Raw genomic sequence first — 27,867 nt, forward strand, 5'->3', positions numbered from 1 at the left:
CGCCATTAAGCCCTGCACTTGGGAGGCAGAGTTCGAGGCCAGCCTGGTCTACAGTGTGAGTTCCAGGACAGCCAGGGCTTTACAAAGAAATCCTGTCTCAAAAAAAAAAAAAAAAAAAAAAAAAAAAAAAAAAAAAAAATTCCCAAGAGCCCAGCATGGTTTCACATAGTGTTTTGTTTTTCTTCCCCCCCCCCCCTTTTTTTTTTTTGAGACAGTTTCTCTGTATAACAGCCCTGCCTATCCTGGATTGAAGACCAGACTGGCTTTAAATTTGACAGAGATCCACTTGGCTCTGCCTCCAAAGGGCAGGGATTAAAGGCATGTGCCACCACTGCCTGGCCATTACTCTTTGAGACAAGGTGTCTGTTGACAGGGCTGGCCTTGCATTGGCTATGTCTGTACTCCAGCACTCCAGCATGACTCTCGAGGTTATGTGTCCAGTTCTGCTCCCTGGTGATAGGATTAAAGATGTGATCCACCATACCTAGTTTACGGGTGCTAGGGATGGAACCCAGGGCTCATACATGCCAGGTTAGCTCTGAGCCACACCCAACGTCCCAGAAATCTTTATTTTCCTGCTTGGGTACAAAAAGGAGAAGCAGGAAGCAGGGATTGTGGTATACAGCACTCAGGAGGCTGGGGCAGGTGGCAGCATCAGGAATTCAGGGTCTGAACTGAAGGCTATCCTGGACTATATGAGCCCTTCTTGAAATAAAGCTAAACACAGGAGGCCCTAGGAGAAGTGGCACAGAAGTTAGGTCATTGGCTTCTAATGCCCTGAACCTGACAGATAACTATGTGTCCCACGAGGGAGAAGGATGCCCTATATGAGCAGAATGCACAATGGCAAGCAGAGACAATAGCCGGGTTTCAGATACCAGCCCCATCAGGATCTGTGTGTATTTCAATAGAAGAGCTGTCTCCCTGAGGGATTCCAACCGCCCTCTGAGGACCTGTGTGCAAGACACTGCCTACTCCATTCTTTATTCCCATGGGAAAGTTACAGGGTTATTTAACAAAATAACTGTTCAGGGCTTACAGCCCAGAGGTTTCTCTGTGCAGGCTTTTCCCCTAGGGCCCCAACTCCAGGGGGAGCCCCAGCCTCTTGGCCTCAGCTGTCCTTTCTTCCCCTTGTCCACTGGAAGTGATCACCAAAGAAAAAACATGTGATCTCCTGCTTTGCCTGTCCCCCCATGAAAGGGGGTCTAGGTGCTGGCGGTGGGAGTTCAGGGGCCTCTCACCTGTGAGGGTGCCCCACCCATACCCTATCCCAGACGTCAGACTTGGATGCTCCAGGGCTATGACAGATGGGGCCATGGATTTGAGTTCTGGTCTTCCACAAGGTCCTTTACAAGGCATCCCAGCAGCCCTTCCTGGAAGAGGGGACGACTACTTCTGCCGCCTCTGCTGCCCTGTGTTTTCTGTTTGTGGTTTGTTCTTCTTTTTTCTTTAGTACAGAGACAGCAGCGATACACAGACTGTTTTTCTGTCCTGTTGTCAGTGCTCAGGTATTCCAAGTGCTTCAGCAGGTACAGTTTTGTTGATCAATTTGTTTCCGACAGGGTTCCATGGTAACAGCAACACCCACCCCGCTGCGGCCAGATGTCATGCGTGTCACCTCACTCCAAGTGTCACTGTCTGGGTCATAGCATTCCACACTGTCCAGAAAAGTGTGGCCATCGTAGCCTCCTGCAGGGAGAATGAAGAGAATGGTCACCTCCAGTCAGAGGGCTCAGCCCACCACCCAAGCCGGCAGAGAACAGAAGGGAAAAGAAGCCCCCTGTTTGCAATGGAGAGGGAGGGGATGGAATGTGGCTCAGTCTAGAGCTCCCACCTAGACTTCCCAGCGATGGGGTGCAGGGTGGAAAGTGTAGTCAGAGCGGGTGGGGAGTGGCTCAGTGGTAGAGCTGCAGCCAGGAGCCCCCAGTGGAGCGTGGCACAATTAAAGAACACTTGCCAAGCATTCTGGAATCTCTGGCTTCTAAACTCATCACCAAAACTTGAAAAAGAAAAGATCTAGACACTGAAGCATATTTTTCATCCTGACCAAACCTCCGAGGGCCTCACCAAGGACGTAGATCCGGCCCTGGTGCACGGTAATCCCCAGCGCACTGCGGCGATGTTTCATAGGGGCTACGAAAGTCCAGGTCTCTGTCTCCACGTCAAAACGCTCCACGCTGTTCAGCTGGTCCTGCCCATCGTAGCCCCCTGCTGCATAGATACAGTTGTGCAGCACGCAGACCCCTAAAGGAGAAGACACAGTGGGAGTCACAGTGAGCCTGGCTGGGGGCGGGGTTGAAGGGATGGAATGGTGCCACTGCCCTTCCCTCTACCATTGAGAAGCTGGGGTAGGAGGATCAGGAGTTCAAAGTCAGCCTCAGCTACACAAGGACTTCGAGGGCAGCTTCAAGGTATGTATGACCCTGGCTCAAACAAAACAAAAACAAGCTGGAAGGGAGGAGGCCTGTAGACTCCTGGGCTACAGGAAGGAGGGTAGGTGGGTAGATAAAGGAAGCCCCTCCTTGCTGGGCTGGGTAGGTCTTCACTCCATGCCCCACTCACCGGCCCCACTCCGGATGGTATTCATTGGGGTAATCATCCGCCACTCATTCCTCTCTGGATAGTAACACTCTGCTGAGTTAAGCCGGTTAGTCCCATCGAAGCCCCCCACTGCATACAGCAAGCGATTGAGCACTGCCACGCCCACGCCAATCCTCCGTGTCAACATTGGTGCGACTAGGTGCCACTCGTCCCGCTCTGGCTCATATCTGCAAAGGACATAATACCCCGTGGTCACCCCTCACACCAAGGCCCACCATCTATAGCACTTTTTATTTTTAGTATTTTTTGGATATAGAATCCGCTGTATAGTCCAAGCTAGGCTTGAACCCTCCATGATCTCCTGCTTCAGTCTCCGCAGTGCTGGGATGAAGGCTGTGCAGCACCTCGCCTGGCTCAAGAAGTGACCGAGGCTCACTGGCATCAACTATGAAAGCAACAGCAACTCCCTTAAGCCAAGGCAGCTTTATCCCTCAGGGCTGCAGCACCTGTGTGCTTTGCCTCAAACTACAAGATTTGCTATGGAAATGTGAGGTAGGACATCCAGGTCACTAAGCAATATCTGGGCAGCAACATGATCAGAGATGGGGTGAACATTTTTGGGTTGGCCCAGCAGGGTCCAGTCCATACCTGTGTTCCTGGGGTTATTAATAGTGTCCTTGCCCTTCTTAGCCTGCTCTGCATTTGTTTAAAATTCCATTTTCAGGCTATGGGTGGGATAAGCTTGAGGGCAAATGGCTGGTCCAGCATGCCCAAGTTCCTAGGTTCTATTCCCAGCACTACAAATACAAAATTTAAACTTTTCTCATTTTCTTACCCTTACTGCAAGCCCTAAGTTTGTGTGTGGGAGGGGGAAGTTGTCTGTCTTGAAACAGGGTCTCTTATGTCCCAGGCTGGCCTTGAACTTGCCATACAGCCAAAGATAATCTTGAATTCCTGATCTTCCTGCCTCTACCTCCCAAGCACTGGGATGACAGCTGGTTTGTACCAGTTTATGAGGGCTTCCCGAACGCTGGGCGAGCGCTCTGCTGAGTCATACCTCCAGACCTTTTCCTTCTTTTTTTCCTTCTCTTTTGGCAGTGCTGGGGATGAGACCTAAGCCCTGGATTCAAGAAAGAGACTAGAGGGCTAGAGAGATAGCTCAGTGGTTAAGAGCACTGGCTACTCTTCCAGAGGTCCTGAGTTCGAATCCCAGCAACCACATGGTGGCTCACAACCACCGGTAATGAGATCCAATGCCCTCTTCTGGTGTGTCTGAAGACAGCTGCAGTGTACTTATACACATAAAATAAATCTTTAAAAAAGAAAGAGACCAGAGCACTACCACTGAACTCCACCCCCCCCCCCCCCCCCCCATTCAGATGACAGAGATGATTCCTATAGGTTTGGGACAGCCCCCTCCAGCACTTCTCAACGCTGGACACTGAGGATGAACATCCCAGTCGCTCAACAAGGGACAAGAACAGGAACATCCCTTTGGACCCCTGGTGCTCACCTCTCCACGCTGCTGTGGTGGATGCAGCCGTGGGAACCCCCGACAGCGTAGATGTGGCCATCTATGACCCCCACACCGATGCGGTTGCGTGGCACGCTCATAGAGGCACAGGGTGACCACTGGTTGGTCATGGGGTTGTAGCAGTCCAGGGCACTGGAATCAGTGTTGCCTTCCGGAGAGTTGTTGCGGCCGCCCACAGCGTACAACAGCCCTCCCACCACGCAGCCTGCCAGCCCGCTGCGCGGCACCTGTAGGTCTGCCAGGCGCAGCCAGGAGCCATTGGTCGGGTTGTAGGCCTCCAGGTAGCTGAGCGACTGTCGGAAGTAACCGCCGGCCGTGTAGATGAGGCGGCCCACCTTGGGCGCGCGACAGGGCACCGCCTGCGTGGGCTTGTGCAGTGTAAGCTCCTGGAAGATCTGCACCAGGTAGTCCTTGCACCGCGCGTCGGCCTGCAGGATCTCGCATTTCTGCAGCTGCGTCTGCAGGAAGCGCGGCGTGAGCGCATGGCAGCGCACAGCCCGCAGCAGTGCCTGCACGTAGAAGCGCCGCTGCGGGCAGTCGTATTTGACCCAGTCGATGCACGCGTGGAACACCTCGGACTCGCAGCGCACGTTCAAATCATCACGGCTGATGAGCGTGGCCAGCTGGCAGTGTGACAGGTTGAAGAACTCCTCCTGCTTGGCCACCTGCAGGGAGCTCAGGTGAGAAGAGAAGCCTTCCTGGCCTTGCACCCATACACCAGGCATTACACAGGCCACACACTGTGGTCTCTTTAGGCTCCTGTATTGATTTTGGTTTTAATATTTTTTTAAAAAAAACATAGCTAAGTGTAGTGGCATACTATAATCTCCCATCTCACGGGAGGCAGAGGCAAGAGGATGTCTGAATTCAAGGCCAGACTGGTCTACATAAGCCAGCTAAGACAACATAGTAAGATCCTATATGAAAATAAACAAATAATCCAGGCACTGGATTAATGGCCACTTGGAAGGAAGAGGCAGAAGATGTCTGTGAGTTTCAGGCCACTTGTTCTACATAGTAAGACCCTCTCTAAAAAAATATTTTTAGTTACATTTATTTATTGGTTTATTGTGTATGTGTGTGAAGTGTACCACAGCTCGTGTTTGACGGGTGGGGTCTCACCTCTCACCCTGTGGGCCCTGGGATTGGTAGTCTGGCTTGGCAGTGAGTGCCTTTACTAGCTCAGAAAGGCACTGGGTATGTTTGTTTGTCTGTCTGTTTAACCCCCAGGACTCATATGCTAGAAGGGAAGAATCAACTTCTGCAAGTTGTCTTCTGACCTCCAGATGAACTGTGGCACATGCATTGCCCCCTAAATAAATACAATAAAAATTTTAAATTAATAAAAATAAACCATAAAATGACAGACAGTTTACAGGTTGGCACTTGTTTTCTCAGATGTAGGAATATTTTATACAAATAATGAGACATCTCGGGGGATGAGAGTGTGGTATAAACAGAACTTCAAGAGAGCACTTGAGATGGGTTTCAGACAAAAGCCTGAGCCATGACAACCTGCTGTCTCAAAGATCTAAATAAATAAACAAACTACATTTATGCTGGTCCATATTGACCTTACATACCTTCAAAGCTGTGTGTGTGTGTGTGTGTGTGTGTGTGTGTGTGTGTGCACTTGTAACTGGCCTGGAACTTGTTATACAGAGCAGGCTGGCCTCACAGATCTGCCTGTCTTTCCCTATCCAGTGCTGGGATTAAAACTGCACAGCCACACTTGGTTTATGTGAGGTAGGCATGGAACCCAGGGCTTCATGCATGCTGGGAAAGTGTTCTAGCAATCCAGCGGCACAACAGTCCTCTGAAGATGTTGTGCCCTATGCTTAATATGCCTGTGTGGTTACTGCCACCCATCTTATGAGGTCAGGTATGGAACTGTCCACCTGAGGACGGCACAAAAGCTTTTGGAGCATTTCAGACTTGGGGTTTGAGTTAGTGATATTCAGAATGCGGTCATGTCCAGGGGACTTTCTAGTCACTGCCACCCAAGAGCAAGGTTTCCTCCAGAACTGTCCTATTACTTTCCCTTGAGAACTTCCTGCACTGAGAAACGAAAATGAAAGCAATACCAAGTGAACCCAGGAAAAGCCAAGCCAAGCTGGACTGCATGTGTGAGGTTGGCTGCCTGTTCATCACAGTGGCCTGCTTTGGGGGAATATCAAGACAGGGTTTTTCTGTGTAGCCCTGGCTATCTTGGAATTTCCTCTGTAGAACAGGCTAGCCTTGAACTCAGAGATCTGCCTGCCTCTGCCTCCTGAGTGCTGGGATTAAAGTCATGCACCACCACCACCACACACCCACACAAACACATACCCCACTTTTTTTAGACAGAGTCTCTCTGTCTCTCTCTCTATACACACACACACACACACACATTACTTTTTCAGAGTGTGGTGTTACTTTCCTGTGATCTCAACACTCAGAATGTGACAGCAAAGACAGGACTTAAAACAAAACAAAACAAAAAAGCAGTTTCAATAGCCAGGGGTGGTGGCACATGCCTTTAATCCCAGAGGCAGGAAGATCTGTTAGTTCGAGGCCAGGGCTGTTTGTTACATAGAGAAACCCTGCCTTGAAAAACAAAAATAAATAAAACAAAACAAAAAAGTTTCCGCTAAAGAAAACTGTCAAAAAATAAAATCAAAGGTGCTTAGCAGTTGAGGGTACTACTGGCTGCTCTTCCAGGGGACTGGAGTTCAAATCCCAGCACCCACATGACACCTCACAACTGTCTGTGACTCCAAGATCTGACACTTTCACACACAGATATACATTCAGGCAAAATACCAATCCATATAAAAGAAAGGTAAATATCTTTTTTAAAAAAAAGATTTAAGCTGGGCAGTGGTGATGCATGCCTTTAATCCCAGCACTTGGGAGGCAGAGGCAGGTGGACTTCTGAGTTCGAGCCCAGCCTGGTCTACAGAGTCTACAGAGTGAGTTCCAGGACAGCCAGGGCTACACAGAGAAACCCTGTCTCAAAAAAAACAAAAATAAAAAATAAAAAAAAATAAAATAAAAACAAAAGTAAAATCAAGTCCTGGGGCTCTGCTGGCTTCCATTCTCTTAAGTATTGGGAGGGTGAACATTTGTAACTCAGTACAGACTGAGACAGGAATCAGGAATTTAAAGTCAGCCTCAGATACACGACTAGATTAGGGCCAGCCTGAGCTACATGAGACCCTATGGGAGGAAAGGAAGAAGGGAAAAGAAAACACTAGACAGTTTTCCTACAGCCTTGAATGGCTTGCTCCATTCTCAGGGGAGAGCGCCATGCTGGTCTATCCCACTTCTTGTGACAACTGAGCCCAAACCCCAGGCCTCACTCACCTCCCCGAAGTGCATGTAGATATACTCCCGGGCACGCTGGTGCAGTTCAGTGCAGCCGATCTGCTCCGCGAAGTTGGCGATGCCGATGGCATTGCTGGGGTCCAGCTGCTGCACGAGGAAGTCGCTGCAGGCTCGGACTACACTGTCAATCTGGTACATGACCGCCCCGTTCATCACATGCAGCACACACTTCTCCCCCACGGAGATGGAGGCGGTGTAGGCGAACTCAATAAGCCTTTCCATGACCTTAGGGTGGATGCCTTCGATGGACACCACCTCCATGCCCTGCTCCCGAAGCCCGTTGGTGAACATGGCTTTAAAGACCGGGCTGGAGGAGGCCAGCACCACTTTGTGAGCCATGAATTGGGCAGCTGGGATGTCCTCATATTTGACCTGCAGGGTCACGTCACAGAGCTGCTGGCTCAGCCGAAGCTCGTTCATGATGCTAAAAGCCTGCTTGGTGTGATCCTCAAGTGTGTAGCTGAAGGTTCGGTTACCATCCTGCGAGGGCGTCACCTCCGCCTTGCACTCCGTGGAGGCATACATCACTGCGTCCCCTGACCCCTCGGGGCACTTTGACCACAGGGGCAGGAACTGGCTGCCGCGGGGAGCCCCGCTAGGCTTGGGTTCCTGCATGGGGTTCCTGATGACAAGATACAGATCCTCCACTAGCGGTTAGGGCCCTGGAGGGAGGGAAGAGTACAGGGCTGGGAACAGAGGCTGGGTGGGACCAAACCCTGCCACTTTTTTTTTTTTTTTTTTTTTTTTTGAGACAAGGTCTTATACAGCCTAGGCTGGCTTCAAACTCCCTGTGCAACCAAGGCTGCCTCCTGCACTAATCATCCTCCCGTGTGCCGGATTACAGTGTGTGCCACCGTGTCCAGCCAAGCTTCTTTTTTTGCAAGACTAAGCAGTGATATCTACTGCAATTTTTGCCAAGCCAAGTAAACTGGACACACCCGGCTCCATTCAAACTAACTTCTCCTCAACTCACGGACTTTCAGGACGAAACACGTTCCTTTTCCTGCTCAGAATCACCCAACACCTTTCACCGAGCCCAAGAATGGAAACCCAGCTCCTGTAAAACTCCACACCCGGTTTCCAACCTCTTCACTCTGTTCCAGCCATCCTTTCCTCCCCTTCATCCAACATGCCAAATTCCTTTCTTCAACATCTCACCAAAATTTACAGATTCTGCCATTTATGTACTTGGAACTGTTCTGAGCTCCAGAGACATAGCAGGAAGACAGAAAAGGCCTGAAAATAAAGCAAGGTCTGTATAAAGAACACTAAGCGAGCACCAAGGTCCTGGGGCAAGAGCGTGTGCAGCATCTGGAACACCCACGGGGAGGGACTCGAGAGACCCTTGGATACCTGGGGCCAGGGGAGGAATTATGCTTTCAAAGATGATGTGGGGAGACAGAGAGAGTCTGCAGCTGGCTCCCCAGGTTCTGGGGCTCAGCCTGGAGTCGCGTCCCCGAGTGTTATGTCTATTAGACCACCGTGGGAGGATGAAATGCTCAAGGGGCCCCCGTTAGGGAGCGACTGTCACGCGTGACCACACTGCCGGAGCTCGGGCCTGGCGTGGCGCAGGGGGGGTGGGGGAGCTGTGCAGCGGCCGCCCAGTACCCGGTGCCTGCTCCAGCGGCCTCCCCGCCGCTCGGAGGCGCAGCCCTGACGCCTGGAGAGCCCGCAGGGCCTGGTCCCGGGCCGCGGCCTGGAGCGGCGAACTCACCCCGCCATGGCCGCGCTCTGCCTCCGCCTCCGCCGCGCGCGCGGGTCACGGTGACTAAGCACAGCGCGCCACCCTGTCACAATAAGAGTCCCGAGGCGCCGGCCGCGGGCGACCCCCTACCCTCTGCTGGCCTTCGCGGCCACCACCCTAGGCGGGCGCGCGGGCTCGGCGGCGGGGGGCGCGCGCTTCCCCTCTCCCCCCGCCCACACCGCGCGCACGACCCCACGCGCGACCGCGGGCAGTGCCCGGAGCTGGCTCCCCACCGCATCCTGCGCGGGCGCTCGCTCACCTCCGTCCCACCCCCCGGGTGTCTCTGTGGGTGCCACGCGTCCAATCCGCGCCGCCGGGCCGCCACGCGCCGTGCTTCCGGGAGGAGCGGAGTGGGACCGGGCCGGGGGTGGGCGGTGGCCTCGAGTCGGGGCAGCGGTACTGCGGGGTCCCGGGCGGCACGCGTGGGAGGAGCGGGAGGGCGGAAACGGGCGGCGGGCACGCAGAGGCGGTTCCAGCCCTTCCTGCAGGTGCCGGGCGGAGGGAGCGGGGCGTGGGGCTGGGCGGCCCTAGGAGCCTGCCTCCGGGTTAGGCTGTCCCGGACGCCTCCAGCTGAACCTGCAGCGGCGGACCCTCCCACGCCCTGCACGGTCCAGCTAGACCCATCTACCTGGTTAAGATATTTATCTTCTTGTAAAATAACTTTTTAAAAATGTTTTTATTTCAATTTGTATTTTACTTTATGCGTGTGGCTGGTTTTGCCTGCATATGTCTGTGCACCGTGGGCGTGCAGTGTCCCCTAAAGTTACAGGTGTTTGTTAGCCACGGTGTGGGTGGGGGAAGGGAACCCTGGTCCTCTGCAAGAGCAGCGAGTACTCTTAATTGCTGAGCCATCACTCCAGCCTTATAACTTCTTTTTGAGACAGGCCTCATTACATAGCCCTGACTGGCCTTGAACACACAGAGACCCTCCTGCCTCTGCCTCCTGCATGCGGGGGGTGGGGCTAGGGCTAAAGGCTGTGACACCACGCAGGGCTTTGTGTACGTTAATTTGTGTGTGTGCTTGTGTAGAGGTTGGAGGACATCTGGCAGAAACGGATTCTTTTCCCCTATGTGGAGCCTGCAAAGTGCAGCTCAGGTGCTCCAAGCCACACACTCTGTGTATTTTTTCATGAGGAGAGGTGTGACATTCACTAAGGTATTGGAGTGTTGGAATGCCCAGAGCTGCCTCGTTGCATTTCTCACAAAAACTTTATATATACATATATATATATGTGTGTGTGTGTGTATATATATACACACATATATATATACACATATACATATATATGTATGTATATATATATTATGTGTGTGCCTCCCTTGTTCACACAGTCTTCCTGGCCCCCCCAGTGAGAAACAGGTCAGAGATCTTAAAGATTAAGACTTACACAAGTCTTTTAAATGCTAAAAATCCATCACTGGGATATGCCTTGAAGTGGATACATTTTTTTTATTAGATATTTTCTTTATTTACATGTAAATTTCTCCTTTCCCAGTTTCCCCACCTTTATATATTTTTAATGGTAAGAGATACTTATTAGCCGGGTGGTGGTGGCGCACTCCTTTAATCCCAGCACTTGGGAGGCAGAGGCAGGCAGATTTCTGAGTTTGAGGCTAGCCTGGTCTATTGGTGCTGGAGATATGGCTCAGTGGTTATAGCACTGACTGCTCTTTCAGAGGACACAGGTTCAACTCCTAGAACTGGTATGAGGGTAGAAATGAAATCTGTAACTCCAGGTCCAGGGGATCCAAAACCCTCTTCTGGCCTTCACAGGCACCATGAAGACAAAACACCCATGCACATAAAATAAAGATCAATAAAAAATTTTTTTTGTTTGAGACAGGGTTTCTCTGTGTAGCCTCGGTTGTCCTGGAACTCACTCTGTAGACCTTGAACTCAGAAACTTGAACTCAGAACTTGGCCTCGAACTCAGAAATCGGCCTGCCTCTGCTTCCCAAGTGCTGGGATTAAAGGCATGTACCACCACTGCCCAGCTTAGCTATGGTGTTTTTGTTGATGAATTCCTGCCCTGCTGGCTAAGACCACAATCTCTATCTCTCAAAGAGGAGTCTATAGGCCCTGTGAGCCGACCGTGGAGATTTGTCGAGGCTCATTCACACATGCACGGCTGTAATTGTATGACAGTGTAGCTGTCAAAGGACTCACCTAGCTCCTACATATTTGTAGGCTTCTGATTCAATAGCTGGTGGTACTTTTGTAGTGTGAAATACTATACAGCCAGTTAAAAAAAGCAAGATGAAGCTGGACCTGGAGATGGAGGCCTGTCATTTCAGCTACTCTGGATGCTGAGGCAAGAGAATGACAGGTTCAAGGACAGCTTGGATAACAATGAGACCCATGTCACAAAATTATTTAAAAAGCAAAAGAGAGGGCTAGAGAGATGACTCAGCAGTGAAGAGCAGTTATCTGTTCTATTAGAAGACCAGAGTCTGGATCCCAGTATGCACAGCAAGGGATACAAATGCCTGTAGCTCCAGTTCCCAGTAGTGCCTCACTACATCTTCTTCTTCTTCTTCTTCTTCTTCTTCTTCTTCTTCTTCTTCTTCTTCTTCTTCTTCTTCTTCTTCTTCTTCTTTCTTCTTCTTCTTCTTCTTCTCCTCCTTCTCTTCCTCCTCTTCCTCCTCTTCCTCCTCCTCCTCCTCCTTCTTTTTTTCCAAGACAGGGTTTCTCTGTGTGGCCCTGGCTGTCCTGGAACTCAATCTGTAGACCAGGCTGGCCTCGAACTCAGAAATCTGCCTGGCTCTGCCTTCCAAGTGCTGGGATTAAAGGCATGCGCCACCACTGTCCAGCAAATCCCACACTCTTGCATGAACATATGTGTAGGCAAAAACACCAATGTACATATAAGTTTAAAAAAAAATTTTAAAAAACAGGCTCAGGAGGCTGAAGAGATGGCTCAGCATTTAGTAGCACTGATTGCTCTTCCAGAGGTCCTGAGTTCAATTCCCAGTAACCACATGGTGGATTCAGCAATTAGCACCTTCTGGTGTGTCTGAAAACAGCAACAGTGTACTCATATGCATAAAATAAATAATTCTTTTTTAAAAAAAATCTGAGCCGGGCAGTGGTGGTACACGCCTTTAATCCCAGCCCTTGGGAGGCAGAGGCAAGCGGATTTCTGAGTTTGAGGCCAGCCTGGTCTACAGAGTGAGTTCCAGGACAGCCAAGGCTATACAGAGAAACCCTGTTTCTGAAAAACCAAATAATAATAATAATAATAATAATAATAAGCAGAGGGCTCAGTGTATGAGAACAGCCCAGACTGCACCATGAAATCCAGGGTGGGAGTGGCGGTGGGAGTAAAGTCGGGCATGGTGTCAAATACCTTTAATTTTAAAACTCAAGAGGCAGAGACAGGTGGATCTCTGTGAATTTGAGACAAACCTGCGCTCAAAGCAAGTTCCAGGCCAGCCAAGGCTGCATAGTAAGACCTTATTTTGTTCTATTAACTTAATAATTTAAACAAAACAGGACAATTATGCAGAACAGGTGAATATGGGACACTTGTAACCCCAGCACCCAGGGAGCCCAGAGAGGTTGATCAGAAAAGTGAAGGACATCCTTGGCTACATAGCGAGTGCAGCCTGAGCTACATAGTGAGACCCTATTCCAAAAATCAAAATGGTAAAAAAAAAAAAGATTTACGTTTCAGGTTATTTTCCCACAGAATATGTCTGGAAAGTCTCTACAAGTCCCAACAGTGCCTTTTAAATTTAGTATTTAAATAAGGAACTAGGTGTTTTTTAAATTTAGTATCGGGATGTCTAAGTTCCCCACTGTCAAACCACCAAACCAATACACCAGGAAAGATATGAGAACTGTGAGGAGGATTTCTGAGAGCCCCTCCTCCCCGCTAGCTTTTCGCAAACTTCTGGTGAAAAGATTCGTTTTGGTATTTTTTTATTAGATATTTTCTTTATTTACATGTAAATTTCTCCTTTCCCAGTTTCCCCTCCAAAAAACAAAGAAACAAACAAAAACAACAAAAACAAACCCCTGTTGCCTCTCCCCTCCCCAAAGATTCGTTTTTATGCAAGTTGGCCTGCAGTCCCAGCCTTAGCGCATCCCCATCCGCTTTCACGTTGCGTGCAGTCCCCAGAATCGCCTCGAGGGGGCGCGCTGTACCTTAACCAGCAGCCAGAAGCGGAACCCAGGTAATTCCCAGAACTACTGCAAGGTGGCGCAACCGCAGTCAGCGTCCTTTTCTCTCCCGGACAGGGGAGGGAGAGAGAGAGGGAGAGGGAGAAAGAGAGGGAGAGGGAGAGGGAGAGGAAAGAGAGAGAGAGGGACAGAGAGAGGGAGGGAGGGAGGGAGGGAGGGAGGGAGGGAGGGAGGAGAGGGAGAGATAGAGAGACACAGAGAGAGACAGAGAGAGAGACAGAGAGAGACACAGAGAGAGACAGAGAGAGACAGAGAGGGGAGAGGGGAGGAGAGGAGGAGAGGAGAGGAGAGGAGGAAAGGAGGAGAGGAGGAGAAAGGAGGAGAGGAGAGAGAAGAAAGAGACAGAGACAAGAGAGACATAGAGAGACAGAGATGAGGGGAGAGGCGAGAGGGAGAAAGGGGGGAGAGAGAGGAAGAGAGAGAGAAAGGAGAGAGGGGGGAGAGAGAGGGGAGTGGAGAGAGAGGAGAGAGAGCCACCACCCCTCACCACTCCCATGTCTGTGCCCGTCCACCAGCCAGGCAAGTGAGTGCTAGGGGTCATGAAGTCTGGAGACTTCTAGGGATGATATGGAAAGCAAGTCTTTTATAGACACAAACCAGAGCTCTGTATTCCCTGCAACAATGCAGAGCTTTTAAGAGAGTCTTAGCCTAGTCTAGCCAGACTCCTCTAAGAGCAGCCAACACCAGGCAGACTCCTGCGTGGTGGACCCAGGGGTAAACCTTACTAAAGACACTGGGGCAAGGAACCAGTTTGTTCATCTACCAAATGGAGGTTGAGGGCTGGGACTGCAGCTCAGTGGGTTCCTTCCCTACACAGCATGAGCCAGGTTGGTAGAGCACACCTTTGCTCACATGCTCACAGGGAACAAATTTCACAAGTATAAGGTTTTTTTTTTTTTTTCTTCGTAGCATGTTTAAAGTCAGCCTGGGTACAAGAAGCACTGTCTCAGTGTGAGGGCTGGAGGTGTGTGCTCACACTGAAGTACGGAGGAGCCACAGAACCATGCAGAGCCACAGGAGTCCTCGGACCTGTACACAGCACATAGCAACCACATCATTGGTGTCAAGGACCTCCTGTCCAACCAGATGAACACGGCCGAAGCTGACAAGATTCACAGGCAGGTTAAGTGAACAGTTTAAACTCATTCCAGCTGTGGGGTGGAGGAGGGAGGTAGGGAGGAAGGGGCAGAGGGGCGGGGTGGGGGGGAGCAGGCATGAGGGGTCACTATTTGTAGGATAGGCAAATCAGGTGCATCTGTTTTTGGATTGGGAAAGGCTGATGTTTTGGATTGGGAAAGTCTAAAAGAGCTTCTCACCATAGGAAATCAGGGGGTGGGGTGGGACAGTGGGGCCAGGGATCCGCCTCAGGGGTTAAAGGTGCTTGCTGTCAAGAATGACAGCCTGAGTTGGATCTTTAGGATCACTGTGCTGGAAGGAGAGAAAAGCTGAGGCAAGCTGTCCTTTGACCTCCACACTCCTGCTGTGGCCAGTGGGTACTTGTACACATACACAAGGGCACAAAATACATGAGTAAATGTAGTTTTTGTTTTTGTCTTTTGGTTTTTCGAGACAGGGTTTTTCTGTGTAGCCCTGGCTGTCCTGGAACTTACTTTGTAGACCAAGCTATCCTCGAACACAGAAATCTGCCTGTTTCTGCCTCCCAAGTGCTGGGATTAAAGGCATGCGCCACCACTGCCCAGCTTAGTAAATAAAAGTTTTAAAGACATGGTCTCACTATGTAGCCCAGGCTGGCCTGAAATGATGTTGATGTGAAGTAAAAGCATATCGTACGATACCCCCCACCCAGCCCCCCAAAAATACCTTTAATTTTAGCACTCAGGAGCTCCAGGCCAGCCTGGTTTAGTGAGTTCCAGGCCGTCTGGAGCTGCATAGTGAGTGCCTCTCTCAAAATAAATGAATAATAAACAATTTAAAACATTTTAAAAGATTTATTTAGCCAGGCGGTGGTGGCACATGCCTTTAATCCCAGCACTTGGAAGGCAGAGGCAGGCAGATAGATCTCTGAGTTCGAGACCAGCCTGGTCTACAAAGTGAGTCCAGGACAGCCAGGGCTACATAGAGAAACCCTGTCTTGAAAAACAACAACAACAGAAAGATTTATTTAGCTTATGTATATGAGTGTTTTGCCTGCATTCAATCTGTGTACCACTGGAATGCCTGGTGCCCTCAGAGGTCAGATGAGGGCATCAGATAACCTTGGAACTGAAGTTGCCAATGGCTGTGAATCACCACTTGGGTTCTGGGAATGGAACACAGGTCCCCTGCAGGAGCAGCAAGTGTTCTTAACTGCTGAGCCATCTCTCAAACTCCAATAAATAAACACTTTTAAAAATGATAGTTACAGCTTTCTGGGGAAAATTAAAACATCAATAGATGAATAAATAGAAGAAGTGAGTAGATTCTGAAAGATCACAAGGACAGTTCCTTGAACTGTTTTTAATTGTGGTTGTAATTTGTATGAAGAACCTGTCCACACTCGGCAAGTTTGGCAGCTGGTGTCTGGTTAAATCTCCAGAGCCAAATTTTCGGACATAGGCTTCCCTTAATGCATTTGCCCACAGCTCTGCTTCACTCTGTAGCCAGCCACTCCTCCTGCCAGCCCTTAGCACACTCTATCTAGACTTCACCTGGCTTTGAGCATACTTGGAGCCTCCCCTTTATCCCTTCATCTTCCAGCCTTTCCCCCTTGAACTTCGATAGTCACAGGGTACCTGTGGAGGTCTGAATCCAGGAGAGTCCCTCCCTTGTTTAGAATTCTCTATGGCTCCCACTTCACTCAGAGCCAAACCTAAAGCCTTCCTCAGAACCAACAAGACTTCCCCACAACCCATCCTTTCATCTCCTGCCCCTCAATTTCTGCTGCAGCCAAACAGAATGGCTCTCTGTCAGTGCTTCCCAGCTCAGGTTATGTTACTACCTGGATACCTTCCCATCACTTTTTTTTTTCCTTACTGTCCATCTCAGACCCCGAGTGCATTTTTGTCTGTTCCTGTTATGGGGTGGTCAATCCATTTCCCTTCTTTCTCGTCGTTGGCTATTTCCCACGGATGATGCGCTTATTTGGCGAGTTTCTGCTCTTGCAAAGGGCGACAGCGGGTAGGGAAGCGTCAGTCTGTAGCAGCAGGCACCAGGCTCCGGTTGGCGGTTGCTGCTCCGGGACTGCCAGTGGAGCAGCTGGTGTCCACCCCGTCCTGCTGGGGAGACAAGTGTTCTGATGGACTAGAGCTGCGATCCAGGGTTGGTGGCAGGCAGCGTCGCAGGCCACCACCGGAAGGTCCAGGAGCACTGGGGGATTGCTGCAAGCTGTTGGAGGAGTCTTGGTTGCAGGGTCCGCGGCCACAGCAGAGCAGCCGCAGGAGCGCGTGGCGCAGATCTCGGTTGGTGAAGGTGTAGATGATGGGATTCAGCAGAGAGTTAGCCATGGCTAGACCCAGGAAGGGATCGGCCTGCAGGAGCACGGGACACGCGCGGGCTGGGCACGCGACATCCAGTAATAGCAAGAGAAACAGGGGTCCCCAGCAGACCACGAAGGCCAGAAGCACCACGCTAAGTGTACGAAGCAGGGCCAGCGACCGCGGCGTGTGCCGGGATCGCGAGGACGAGGTGGCCCTGCGGGACCCAGGACCCGCCCGCAGGCGACGGGCGTTGGCCCGCACCTGACAGTAAATCCTTGCATAGAGTGCACAGATGGCAGCCAGGATGCCCAGGAAGGCCAGCACGCAGAAGAGCACATAGGCCTTGGCGTAGAGCGGCAGCACCGTGGAGCAGGCTTCCAGGTGTCCTAAGCAGTTCCAGCCCAGCGCCGGCAGCAGCCCGAGCAGTAGCGACACGCCCCAGGCGGCCACCGCCATCGCCAGCGTGCGAGCGCGACTGGTGGCGGGCGCGGGTCCACGACGGGCCATAGTAAGATGGCGCTCTAGAGCAATGGCTAAGAGACTCAGCACCGATGCGGCGAGCGCCACGAAGACGCCCCCCTCGCGCGCAAACCAGAGCGCAGGCGACAGGCGCAGCGTGAGCGGCCCCGACAGCAGGATGTTGGTGGCGTAGGCCGCCCCGGCCAGCAGGTCCGACATGGTGAGGCTACCCAGGAGCAGGAACATGGGCGCATGGAAGCGAGGGTGGCGGACCAGCACCAAGAGCACAGCCAGGTTCTCCAGCACGATGAAGGCGCACACAGCCAGGCACACTGCAGCGTCCGCGCGCAGCCCGGCGCCGGGTTGGTAGCGCGCCCCGCGGAGCTTGCCGGTGTAGTTGTAGTGAAGGACAATGACCTCGCTCACCGGCGCAGGCCGCAGCAGCCCGGGCTCCATGGGCTGCCCGCCGCCCGCCGCCGCGGAGATGTCGCTGCTGTGTTCTGCCGGTCGTCTACGAGAGAGAAGGAGAGTCAAGATCTAGGAATCCTGAAGAAAGAGCCCTGGAAGAGGGTCCCCAACCCCTGAGCCTCCCCAACACGCCCACCGAGGTTTTGAGAAGGTTTAGAACCGAGGAGGAATGTCTGGATATAGACTCCACACAGAGACTATGGAAGGACCAGCCTGTCGTTACGGTGGCTCAGGCCTGTAATTCCAGCATTTGGGAAGTGAGGCAAAGATTCAGGAGTTCAGAGCCAGCCTTAGTCTGGAGAGATAGCTTAGCGATTAAGCGCTCTTGCCACTTCGGATTTAGTTCCCAGGACCCACATCAGACATCTCAAAACCGCCTGCTACTTCAGCACGAAGGGATCCACCCCCTGCTTGGTATTTGCACATAGGTATATATGCGAACTGAAAAAAAAAAGTCACCTTTAGAAGTAAAGTAGCCCTGGCTACATAGTGAGTCCTAGGCTAGTCAGCCTGGGCTAAAATGTCTAAAACAACAACCCCAGCAAGATGGCTCAGTAGGTGAATGTGCCTGCCACCAAGCTTGATGACCTGAGTTTAATCCCCAGGACCTACATGGTGGAAGGAGACAAGTGACTCCTAAGTTGTTTTCTGACCTACACAGCACACAAAATAAAGTTAATAAAGTACCAGGCAGTGGTGTCACACGCCTTTAATCCCAGCACTTGGGAGGCAGAGAGGCAGGCAGATTTCTGAGTTTGAGGCCAGCCTGGTCTACAGAGTGAGTTCCAGGACAGCCAGGGCTACACCGAGAAACCTTGTCTGGAAAAACTAACCTGACATGGGAGGTGGGTACTGGAAAGCTGGAGGAGTTAGCTGGGCATTTGATATACACCTGTCCCCCAGCAAGTGCCAGAGGAGGATCAGGACTTCAAGGTTATCATTAACTACATAGTAAGTTCAAGGCCAGCTTGGGCTCTGAGACCCTGTGTCAAGATTAAATAAAATAAAAAAGTATTGTAACACAAAGGCAGAGACACGTCCAGATGCATACTCACTCATGAACAAACAAGAATTCCGAAAATCAACGCTACACAGACAACCACAGATAGGGCCACCAAACAAGGGAGGGGTTCCACACAGACAGGAAAAGACACACTGGCCTGGCTGGGGACCTGTAGCCCATCAGAAGCCTAACAAGCTCAGGTGGCCCTGAGCTCCAGGCCAGCATTGGCTTCCTCCCCACTCCAAAGAATGCACACAGGGAGACAGGAGAGTACATTTCCACATGAAACACACATATGCAGATTCAGTGACAGAAGCCACCACAGGGGCTCAGCCCTGAGAATGGTCTCACACCCAGTAGCAAATTTCACAACCTCCACCCACAACCAGCCTGGGGCCCAGTGCCCCATACTGCACATGAGAAGTACATAGGCTTTTCCTTGTTTTTTTTTTTTTTTTTTTTTTTTTTTTTTTTTTTTTTTTTTTTTTAATGTTGTTGGGTGGTGATGGTGGTGGCAGTGGGACATGCCTTTAGTCCCAATACTTGGGAGGCAGAGGCAGTTGGATCTCTGTGAGTTATAGGCCAGCCTGGCCTACAGAGTGAGTTCCAGGACAGCCTGGGCTACACACAGAAACCCTGTCTCAAAAAAACAAAAACCAAAACAAACAAACAAAACAACAACAACAAAAAAGAAAAGTTGTGGGGGCTGGAGAGATGGCTCAGTGGTTAAGAGCACTGACTGCTCTTCCAAAGGTCCTGAGTTAAATCCCAGCAACCACATGGTTGCTCACAACCACCTGTAATGAGATGTGACACCCTCTTCTGGTGCGTCTGAAGACAGCTACAGTGTACTTACTTATATACATAAAATAAATAAATAAATCTTTTAAAAAAGGGAGGAAAAGTTGTTTCCTCAAAGCACCAGTGATAATGTTGATCCTGGTCACTCAGTGCACAGAGTCAGAGATCCTCAGTAGAGACACACATGTCATTAAATCACAATGACTCTTCTAAAAGCCACCTACCCTTTAATCCTCTCAGCAATTCCTCCCTTAGTCCCAACTTACACATAAACAAAAACAGGTTCTTAAAAAATACCTCAGAAGGCTGGCAAGATGGCTCAGTGGGAAATGGAGCTCCCACTCAAGTCTGGAACCCACACAATGTAAAGAGAGAACCAGCCCTCGCAAGCTGTCCCCAGACCTCCACATCTGTGGTGTTTGTGGCATGCCTACATTCACAGTCCCACCCAGCCATCCACCACCACCAACACACACACACACACACACACACACACACACACACACACATAAATGAGATTTTTAAAAATGAATTGGATTTGAGACAGTCTTCCTGGGTAGCCCCGGGTCTATACAGACCAGGTTGACCTGAAACTTAAAGAGATCCAACTGCTTCTGCCTCCCAAGTGCTGGGGTTAAAGGCACACACACATCACCATGCCCTGAAATTTTTTACAAAAAGAAATGTCCTCCCAGACCCGGGAGACAGATCTTTCAATACCTGAAAGGCAAAGGGACAAAGAGGTCCCAGACAGTTTCAGAGTAGCACAGAGAGACTTCTCCAAGTCTCTACTGGGCCACTTTGAGTGCCTGAGAGGCATCAAATACAGAGATACAGGTTAAACAGCTTTCTCTGCTCGGTTCACTCAGAAGAGGGTAGGACTTTTGTACCTACTCCCCCAGTGACCTGACATGTCTGGAAATGATATTAGGAAAAGGTTGAAGGCCCCCACCCATGCTGAGCTGGAGGGTTCCTGGGGTCCCCACTCCCTTCAGGCACAGGACCTGCGGGTACCCTTGGAGTTTTCAGTTTTCTCTGCTGGGGGTCCCATAAAGGATCTAGAAATCCCAGCAAGGAGCTCTGTGCCTTTCCAGCCCTGCAGTCGTTCGAGTCCCACGTCTCGCAAGTTTCCCCACTGTTGGACACTCACCCCTGAGTCTGGGTCCGGTCGTGGGTGCGCCTGGGAACACTGGACGGCTGCAACAGGGCGGGACTAGAAGTGACAGGCTTAAGGGCGGGCCCGCGAGGCCAAGTCCGGGCGAACGCCCGCACTCGTCCCCCCTCCTTCTCCCAGCCCCGGGTTGCCAGCCTGTGCCACCCGCCGCGGCACCCACCGGAGAGCGCCTCAGCGGCGACTGGTACCAGCAAGTCCTAGCTTCTCCCTCGGGTCCCCTCCCGGGAACACTCGGGGTGGGAGGGCCCAGAATCGCAGGAAAGAGAGGGCTTTTCTAGGTGAACGAACCACTCTCTTACTCCGGACAAGGGGTCCTGTCTGTCATTTCATGTCTGGACCTCTGAACCCGCATTCCAAAGACACCTTAAGGGCGCAGTACCTGGGAAGTGCAATTTAAGAGATACTTTTAGTGGGCGTGGCTGCTGAAGTCTTCTGGGCCTCACCAGGTGGGGACAGGTCTCCTCTGCACCCGCAGCTCGGGGGCCCTTCCCTATTTTCTGCGGGGCAAAAGTGGGGAGGGAGGGTACAAGAGGGATAGTGGGGATGGAGGGAACTTCCAGGTCCCCAAATAAGAAGGATCTGACTCCTCCCGCCCAATGGCTTCCCTGTCTCTGTCCCACTTCTTTCAACCTTTAGGATCTAAACCATGAAATATAGCACTTGTGCCAGGGCGGCAGTGTCGCACGCCTTTAATCCCAGCACTTGGGAGGCAGAGGCAGGCGGATTTCTGAGTTAGAGGCCAGCCTGGTCTACAGAATGAGTTCCAAGAAAGCTAGGGCAAAAAAAAAAAAAAAAAAAAAAAAAAAAAAAAAAAAAGAAAGAAAGAAAGAAAGAAAGAAAGAAAGAGAAAGATAGCACTTGTGTTTCTGGCCTCAGGGATTTGAGGCTGCCTTGGGCACAGATTATGGCTAATAAACACTTCTGAATGAGTAAGGTAGTAAATGATAAATGAATGTATACTTGCTATGTTTCTCTCCCCTAGGGTCTCTTTTACAATTTCTTTCTTTCCTTCTTTCTTTTTCTTTTTGTTTTTTGTATTGTTTTTGTTTTTCTTTAAGATTTATTTGTTTGTTTATTTATTATATGTAAGTACACTGTAGCTGACTTCAGACACCCCAGAAGAGGGCATCAGATCTCATTATGGATGGTTGTGAGCCACCATGTGGTTGCTGGGATTTGAACTCAGGACCTTTGGGAAGAGCAGTCAGTGCTCTTAACCATTGAGCCATCTCTCCAGCTCCCTTGCTTTTGTTTTTCGAGACAGGATTTCTCTGTGTAGTCCTAGCTGTCCTGGAACTCAGCTCCGAAGCTGGTCTCAAAATCAGACATCTGCCTACCTCTGCTCCTGAATGCTGCGATTAAAGGTGTGCACTACTATTCCTGGCTTTAAATTTTTCTTAAAATTACGCTTATTTATGTATTTATGCATGCGTGTGTGTACTATGTTGTATGTAAGGAGATCAGAGGACAACTTGTTGAAATTGGTTTTCTCCCCTACACCACATGTGGGTCCCCAGGATTGAACTCAGGCCACGAGTATGCTTTATGCCGGGATCCACCTTTCTGGCTCCTCTCAGAGCCTCTTGATACCTGTTTCTCCCTGTGTCTTTGTGTGTGTCTCTCTTCCACGCTGTATCTACGCCTCTCCCAGGCCACTTCTACAGTACCCGTCCCCCTCACCTGCCTGTCCCTTTAATTCCCAAGAGATTCCTGCCAGGGCCCAGCTCTTCCAACCTCAGACCTGTGCCCACAATCTGGTTTCTGGTGACCTTCCTGAGGACCATACCCTTTGCCCAGGGTCGCGCAGCCCTAGCTGGCCAGCTTGGGGTGGGGGACAGGGTGAGAGGTGAGTACATATTAAAAGTCCTATGGAGAAGTCATAAGGAATGATTCTAGAGTTGTTGCCCAAATGTCCCAAGCTAAGTCACGCCTCCATTGAACCCTTGGGAGAACTCTGTAATGTAGACTCCTGTGGGATACCCATGGCTCCAGCCAGATCCAGCTGTTCCAGTGGGCAGAACCGACCAGTTTTAACCAATCCCACGCACCCGACAGCATAGCCAATGGGATGTATGGGTCAGGCCTTAGGTGCTTGGTTCCTCACAACTCAAAGGGCAGGCATTTGGGGTTAGGGGGTGCCTGAGTCCCCGCGCCTCGCCTGGTAACAGGAGGCACTTGACAAATGGTCTTCTGTATCAGAGGGGAAGCAGTGTGGGAGGTGGCTGCTTCACACCTCCCAGGCGACAATATCACCTCCTGTGAGCCCTGCCAAACATGGTGGGACTCTTCCTGCCCGATGGGGGCCATAGGTCCCAGGCCCAGAGCCCTCCACTCCTGCAGACACCTTGCTTTCTTTCCCATAGATTAGGACCCTGGGACTTGGGCCGCAGCGACCTGGACAGATGTCAGGAGATACACCAACCACCTATGCTTCTGTCCCTAATTTTCACTTCACAGCTGGAGCCACCGCTTGTTGCCACTGGAATTAGCCTCTGTCCTGATCCAAAGGCAGCCATGATTCCCCAAGTCTCTTAGGCTAAGTAGTCCACTCAGCCCCGCGTCTTGTTTTTGTTTTTGTTTTTGTTTTGTTTTTCGCGACAGGGTTTTTCTGAGTAGTCCTGGCTGTTCTGGAACTCACTCTGTAGACCAGGTTGGCCTCGAACTCAGAAATCTGCCTGCCTCTGCCTCCCAAGTGCTGGGATTAAAGGCGTGCGCCAGCACCGCCCAGCAGCCCCGCATCTTGATAGCTATGCACTCTAACCCTCTCAGTCTCAGCCCTACTGACCTCCTCATTCTTCAGAGCCGCCTAAAACCCTAGAGCCTGGGCCAGTAAGATAGCTCAGCTGCTGAAAGTATTTGCTGTGCGTCTGCCAGTTGGCTCAGCCTGATAACCCGAGTCGAGCCAGTTCCTGAGAGCTGTCCTCTGACTTCCACAGGGGCACCACGGTACTGGAATATATGCGCGCGCGTACGTACACACACACACACACACACACACACACACACACACACACACACACACACACACGCCGAATTCTAACACAGAGAACAGTAAAAAGAAAGCAAACGTTTCAATCTTGAGGGTCAGCCAGCCTGCGCTGTTTCCCAGAGACTCGGGAGCCCTGCACACAGGTCTTTTCTCATTTAACTGAGGCATGGCCGAGTCTGTAGAATATGGATCCAGAATCAGTCACTTTGAGGCTGCTGAGACAGAGAGATTTCAGGGTTCGATACGGGGACACTGACTGTGCATACAGCAGCAGGAGTTCTGTAATTTTGAGCATGGGTACTATTTGCCACCACTGTATCCCAACAGAAGAATTAGGAAGGGTGACAACTGCATCCCAGGCATTCATGACGCCACACCCAATTCCCACTCCCACCCATAGATACAGCTAGAAACCAGCCCTGGCCCCCGCACTCCTGCTGCAGCCTGCCCCCAGGCTTGTCTAGGCTGTTCACCTACCCAGCCTGTTCTACAGATGATCTTCAGGCACAGAGGCTGCCACACCCGTGCTGTGCCCACTCTCTGGAAGGCAGGGCTGCATCTCGGCAAGGGACAGAAATGTGCTCCCCCGCAGAACACCACAAACATCGGAGCCAGAGTCATGCAAGGGACAGCTGATTCTCATTTTCTAGCTGCAATCTGCAGGCCCTAACTTGAACAAGGCAGGAAAGTGTAAGCTTGATTTTCACAGAACCGGAAAGTTTGGGGGTCAGCAGTGCAGGCGGAGCACTGGGCTTCTCGCTCTACAAACCGAGACCCAGCACCAACCTCTCAGTTGTTTGTTTCTTATTAGGGATCATTGTGGTCTCCAAAACCAGATGTGGGGCTAAGGAAAAGCTGGCATGGCACTAGGGGAGCACACCTTCTCCAAGATGCTGAGTGAGAAGCTGGGGCGAGGCTCCACCTCTCTCCTCTCAGCCATTCCCCCTCAGGCTTGGAGAATTCTGCAGAGGAAAATCTAACCTCACCTACCCACAGGGCCCTCCTGTACAGCTTGGGTGTGTTTCAAAACAAAAGCCAAGAACTTAGGAGGAGGAGATGGGGTCCTGGTTGTTTCCTCCAGGTGACCCCCGTGAACCTCTTTCCTTCCAAGTACTAGATTTGGAAGACTGGGGACAGCCCTCTGGTTCTCTCTGCCACGGTTCCTTTCAGTTCACATGCTGGATGAGAAAGGAGAGGACCAAAACCATCATACAGCAGGCTTAGACAGCACAGGCAAAGGCCAGAGGCTGCAAAACACCTAAAGTAAAAAACCCTGAATTCAATCTGGCCTGGTGTGAGATTGGCTTAGGGTAAGAATGGAGCAGAGATAGGAGCTGAGGCAGAGGTCCCCCAAGGCCTTGATCAACAGGCCTAAGGAGTGTGATTACCTTCTCACTGTGTGCCTGAGCACTGCTAGATCAATCTCTCTGACCTCAGTTTACTACCTCTGAATTGGAGACATATTACAGTGATTGCTGGTACCTGATCCCTGTCCTGTCAATAAGAGGGAGGTAGAGGCCAGAAGAGGGTGAGTTCAAATCCAGCTTGGGCTATGTCTTTTATTAGAAGAATAGAATGTCCATGACTTCTCAGGCTTTTGGCAGAGATCAGGGGTGGAAAATAGAAATTTTGGGAGCTGGTAAGATAGCTCAGCAGGTAAGAGCACTGACTGCTCTTCCTAAGGTACTGAGTTCAATTCTCAGGAACCACATGGTGGCTCACAACCATCCATAATGAGATCTGATGCCCTCTTCTGGTGTGTCTGAAGACAGCTACAGTGTACTTACATATAATAATAAATAAGTAAATCTTAAAAAAAAATAGCAATTTCAGGGCTGTGGCTGTAGCATCCTTTCCCTGGCATGCAGGAACCCTGGGTTCCATGCCCAGCACCCCATGAAACCTGGCATGGTGGAGCACACCTGTTATCCCAGCACTTCTGAGGTGGAGGCAAAAGAATCAGGAGTTCAAGGCCATCCTCAACTACAAAGGTATTTTTCGGTGAGCTTGGTGCTGGCAAATGGCTTTAATCCTAGCACTCAGGAGACCAAGGCAGGCAAATCCCGGAGAGTTCAAGTCCAGCTTGGTCTACAAAGCAAATCTGACACAATGAATTTTGTCTAAAATAAATAATAATAAAGCAGGCTGGAAAGATGGCTCAGCAGTTAAAAGCACTTGTTTCTATGGCAGAAAATCCACATTCAGTTCCCAACACAAATGTTGGGGTAGCTCACAATCTCCTGTCACTCTGTCTTCTGGGGATCTGATGCAGTCCTCTGGACTCTGCAAGGACTGTGTCCTCACGTGCACAGACACAGCCCTATATACACACAACACACATAAATAAAAATAAACCTTTAGAAGGGGGGCCATTAAAGGGTAACAGATGCAGCAGAGGAGAAAGATGCTTGCAGTCAAGCCTGGTGGCCTGAGTTTCATTCCTAGGACCGACAGGTGACAGGAGAGAACTGACTCTCAAAAGTTGTCCTCTGCCGGGCAGTGGTGGCACACAATTTTAATCCCAGCACTTGGGAGACAGAGGCAGGTGGATTTCTGAGTTCGAGGCTAGCCTGGTCTACAGAGTGAGTTCCAAGACAGCCAGGGCTATACAGAGAAACCCTGTCTTGAAAATCCAAAAAAAAAAAAGTTGTCCTCTGACCTCTACATGTGGATGCATCATGACATACATGAATTTGTTCATACATACATACACATACATACATACATACATACACACTTATTATGTATATATGTATATAATATGTGTGTGTGTTATATCGGTTTCATGATGGCTGCTTTGTTCCTGTTTTCCTCCCTGTTTTTTCTCCTGGCTGGCCTCAAATTCAGATCTGTCTGCCTTTGCTTCCTGGGCCTGAGGATTAAAGGCATGTGCCACCAAGCCTGGCAGAGTGTATGCTTTTTTTTTTGCTTTTGTTTTGTTGTTGTTGTTTTTTGTTTTTTTTGAGAAAGGGTTTCTCTGTGTAGCCTCTGCCTCCCAAGTGCTGGGATTAAAGGCATGTGCCACCACTGCCCGGCTTTTTTTCTTTTCAAGACAGGGTATCATTATGTAGCCAAGGCTGAGCTCAAACTCACAGAGATAGATCCTCCTGCCTCTGCCTCCCCAGTGCTGAGATAAAAAGATTGAGCTTCCACAGTGGTGCCTGGCTAATATCTTTTCCTCCTTTCTGTCAGCGGTTTGTATTTTGTTTTGAGGTTGTCAGTTTTGTCTTAAAGGTTTATTTTTTCCATATGCATGTGCTTGTGTCTATGTGAGCACAGGTGTGTGCCTGTGTGTGAGCCCAGGGTTGCCATTTTTCTCAGCTAGGCCGGAAGGTCAGCAAACCCCAGTGATTCTCCCGTCTCAACCTTTTTTTTTGAAGAAGGTGGCTTCTGGCATGCCAGCTAGGGCCTCATGATGTCACAGCAGCCATTTGTAATCGCTGGACCATCTCTCCATCCCTGTCATTTATTGTTTTGTTCTTGTGTTTCTGAGGCAGGGCTTCACTGTGCAGTCCAGGCTGGCCTGAAACTCACTGTGTAGACTGGGCTAGTCTCCAACATGAGGCAGTGTTCCTGCTTTTCCTCCCAGTTGTTGAGATGGAGATACATTCTTCCATGTGACTCTGAAACATGGTCTCTGCCGGGCTGCCCAGAGTGCCCTGGGACTCCTGATTCTGCTGGAGCCTTTGGAATAGCAGGAAGACAGAGGTGCCATGTCATGCCTGAAGCCCATGTTTTATCACTGGTCATACCTTGCAGTCCCTCTTCCTGTCCCCCAACCTTTGTAGGTCCCAGCATCTGCCCTTTGATTACAGTTCAAACAGCCAGGCCATTGGCATTTGACTCAAGTCCTAGCAACCCAACACCTACAGCTTCTGCCTCCCTTTCTCCAGACCTGGGGCCTGTTCCAAATCTCAGAGACAGCAAGCTCTGTGGTCAGATGGGTAGATCAGAGTTGTAATCCTGGCTGCTGCCACTGTGTGTGTGTGTGCTTTCATTTGTTGTTACAGGATATTTGAATCTGTTTCTAGTTACAGTGTGGCTCAGCCTTTAGTCCCTCTGGCTAGAATACAGACAAGCCCTTAGTACTTACTTTTTTTTTTCTTTCTTCCAGACAGGGTTTCTCTGTGTAGCCCTGGCTGTCCTGGAACTCACTCTGTAGACCAGGCTGGCCTTGAACTCAGAAATC

General features: G+C 50.6%; 2 protein-coding genes and 2 long non-coding RNA genes across 12 annotated transcripts; 2 read left to right on the top strand and 2 right to left on the bottom strand.

Annotated features, from left to right (window-relative positions):
• Positions 1 to 552: 552 nt before the first annotated feature.
• Keap1 (kelch like ECH associated protein 1) lies at positions 553 to 9,699 on the bottom strand. 7 transcript variants are annotated; one of them, XM_031346200.1, is made up of 7 exons: positions 9,156 to 9,409; positions 8,527 to 8,677; positions 7,421 to 8,103; positions 4,055 to 4,740; positions 2,563 to 2,768; positions 2,068 to 2,244; positions 553 to 1,689 (listed from the first exon to the last, which is right to left on the bottom strand). In XM_031346200.1, the coding sequence occupies exons 3-7, from the start codon at positions 8,054 to 8,056 to the stop codon at positions 1,523 to 1,525; spliced, it is 1,872 nt and encodes a 623-aa protein (XP_031202060.1). In that variant the 5' UTR covers positions 8,057 to 8,103; positions 8,527 to 8,677; positions 9,156 to 9,409; the 3' UTR covers positions 553 to 1,522. The 7 variants fall into 7 exon arrangements, with proteins under 7 accessions (XP_031202060.1, XP_031202056.1, XP_031202055.1 ...); XM_031346196.1 differs by having other exon boundaries at positions 8,600 to 8,677; positions 8,795 to 9,409; XM_031346195.1 differs by having other exon boundaries at positions 8,795 to 9,409.
• Positions 2,016 to 3,747, top strand: LOC116073911. Its single transcript, XR_004111964.1, has 3 exons — positions 2,016 to 2,411; positions 2,912 to 3,093; positions 3,640 to 3,747. It is a non-coding gene; the product is annotated as an uncharacterized LOC116073911 (long non-coding RNA).
• LOC116073910 lies at positions 9,295 to 14,599 on the top strand. Its single transcript, XR_004111963.1, has 3 exons — positions 9,295 to 9,470; positions 13,228 to 13,361; positions 14,278 to 14,599. It is a non-coding gene; the product is annotated as an uncharacterized LOC116073910 (long non-coding RNA).
• Positions 14,600 to 15,791: 1,192 nt separating this feature from the next.
• S1pr5 (sphingosine-1-phosphate receptor 5) lies at positions 15,792 to 20,717 on the bottom strand. Of its 3 annotated transcripts, none has more exons than XM_031346208.1 (2): positions 20,666 to 20,717; positions 15,792 to 17,754 (listed from the first exon to the last, which is right to left on the bottom strand). In XM_031346208.1, the coding sequence occupies exon 2, from the start codon at positions 17,697 to 17,699 to the stop codon at positions 16,497 to 16,499; it is 1,203 nt and encodes a 400-aa protein (XP_031202068.1). In that variant the 5' UTR covers positions 17,700 to 17,754; positions 20,666 to 20,717; the 3' UTR covers positions 15,792 to 16,496. The 3 variants fall into 3 exon arrangements, with proteins under 3 accessions (XP_031202068.1, XP_031202071.1, XP_031202070.1); XM_031346211.1 differs by lacking the exon at positions 20,666 to 20,717 and adding an exon at positions 18,545 to 18,561; XM_031346210.1 differs by lacking the exon at positions 20,666 to 20,717 and adding an exon at positions 17,848 to 18,097.
• Positions 20,718 to 27,867: the final 7,150 nt, after the last annotated feature.

The sequence above is a fragment of the Mastomys coucha genome, unplaced genomic scaffold, assembly GCF_008632895.1.
Source record: "Mastomys coucha isolate ucsf_1 unplaced genomic scaffold, UCSF_Mcou_1 pScaffold23, whole genome shotgun sequence".
Taxonomy (NCBI): domain Eukaryota; kingdom Metazoa; phylum Chordata; class Mammalia; order Rodentia; family Muridae; genus Mastomys; species Mastomys coucha.

Bases quoted from the DNA above. Each gene is read 5' to 3' on its own strand.
- Keap1 (XM_031346201.1), bottom strand. From the start codon at position 8,056: ATGCAGGAACCCAAGCCTAGCGGGGCTCCCCGCGGCAGCCAGTTCCTG. The intron at 4,741-7,420 runs GTGAGTGAGGCC...AGCTCCCTGCAG, and splicing joins TCTACATGCACTTCGGGGAG to GTGGCCAAGCAGGAGGAGTT. The intron at 1,690-2,067 runs GTGAGGCCCTCG...TTCTCCCTGCAG, and splicing joins GGGCCGGATCTACGTCCTTG to GAGGCTACGATGGCCACACT.
- S1pr5 (XM_031346208.1), bottom strand. From the start codon at position 17,699: ATGGAGCCCGGGCTGCTGCGGCCTGCGCCGGTGAGCGAGGTCATTGTC.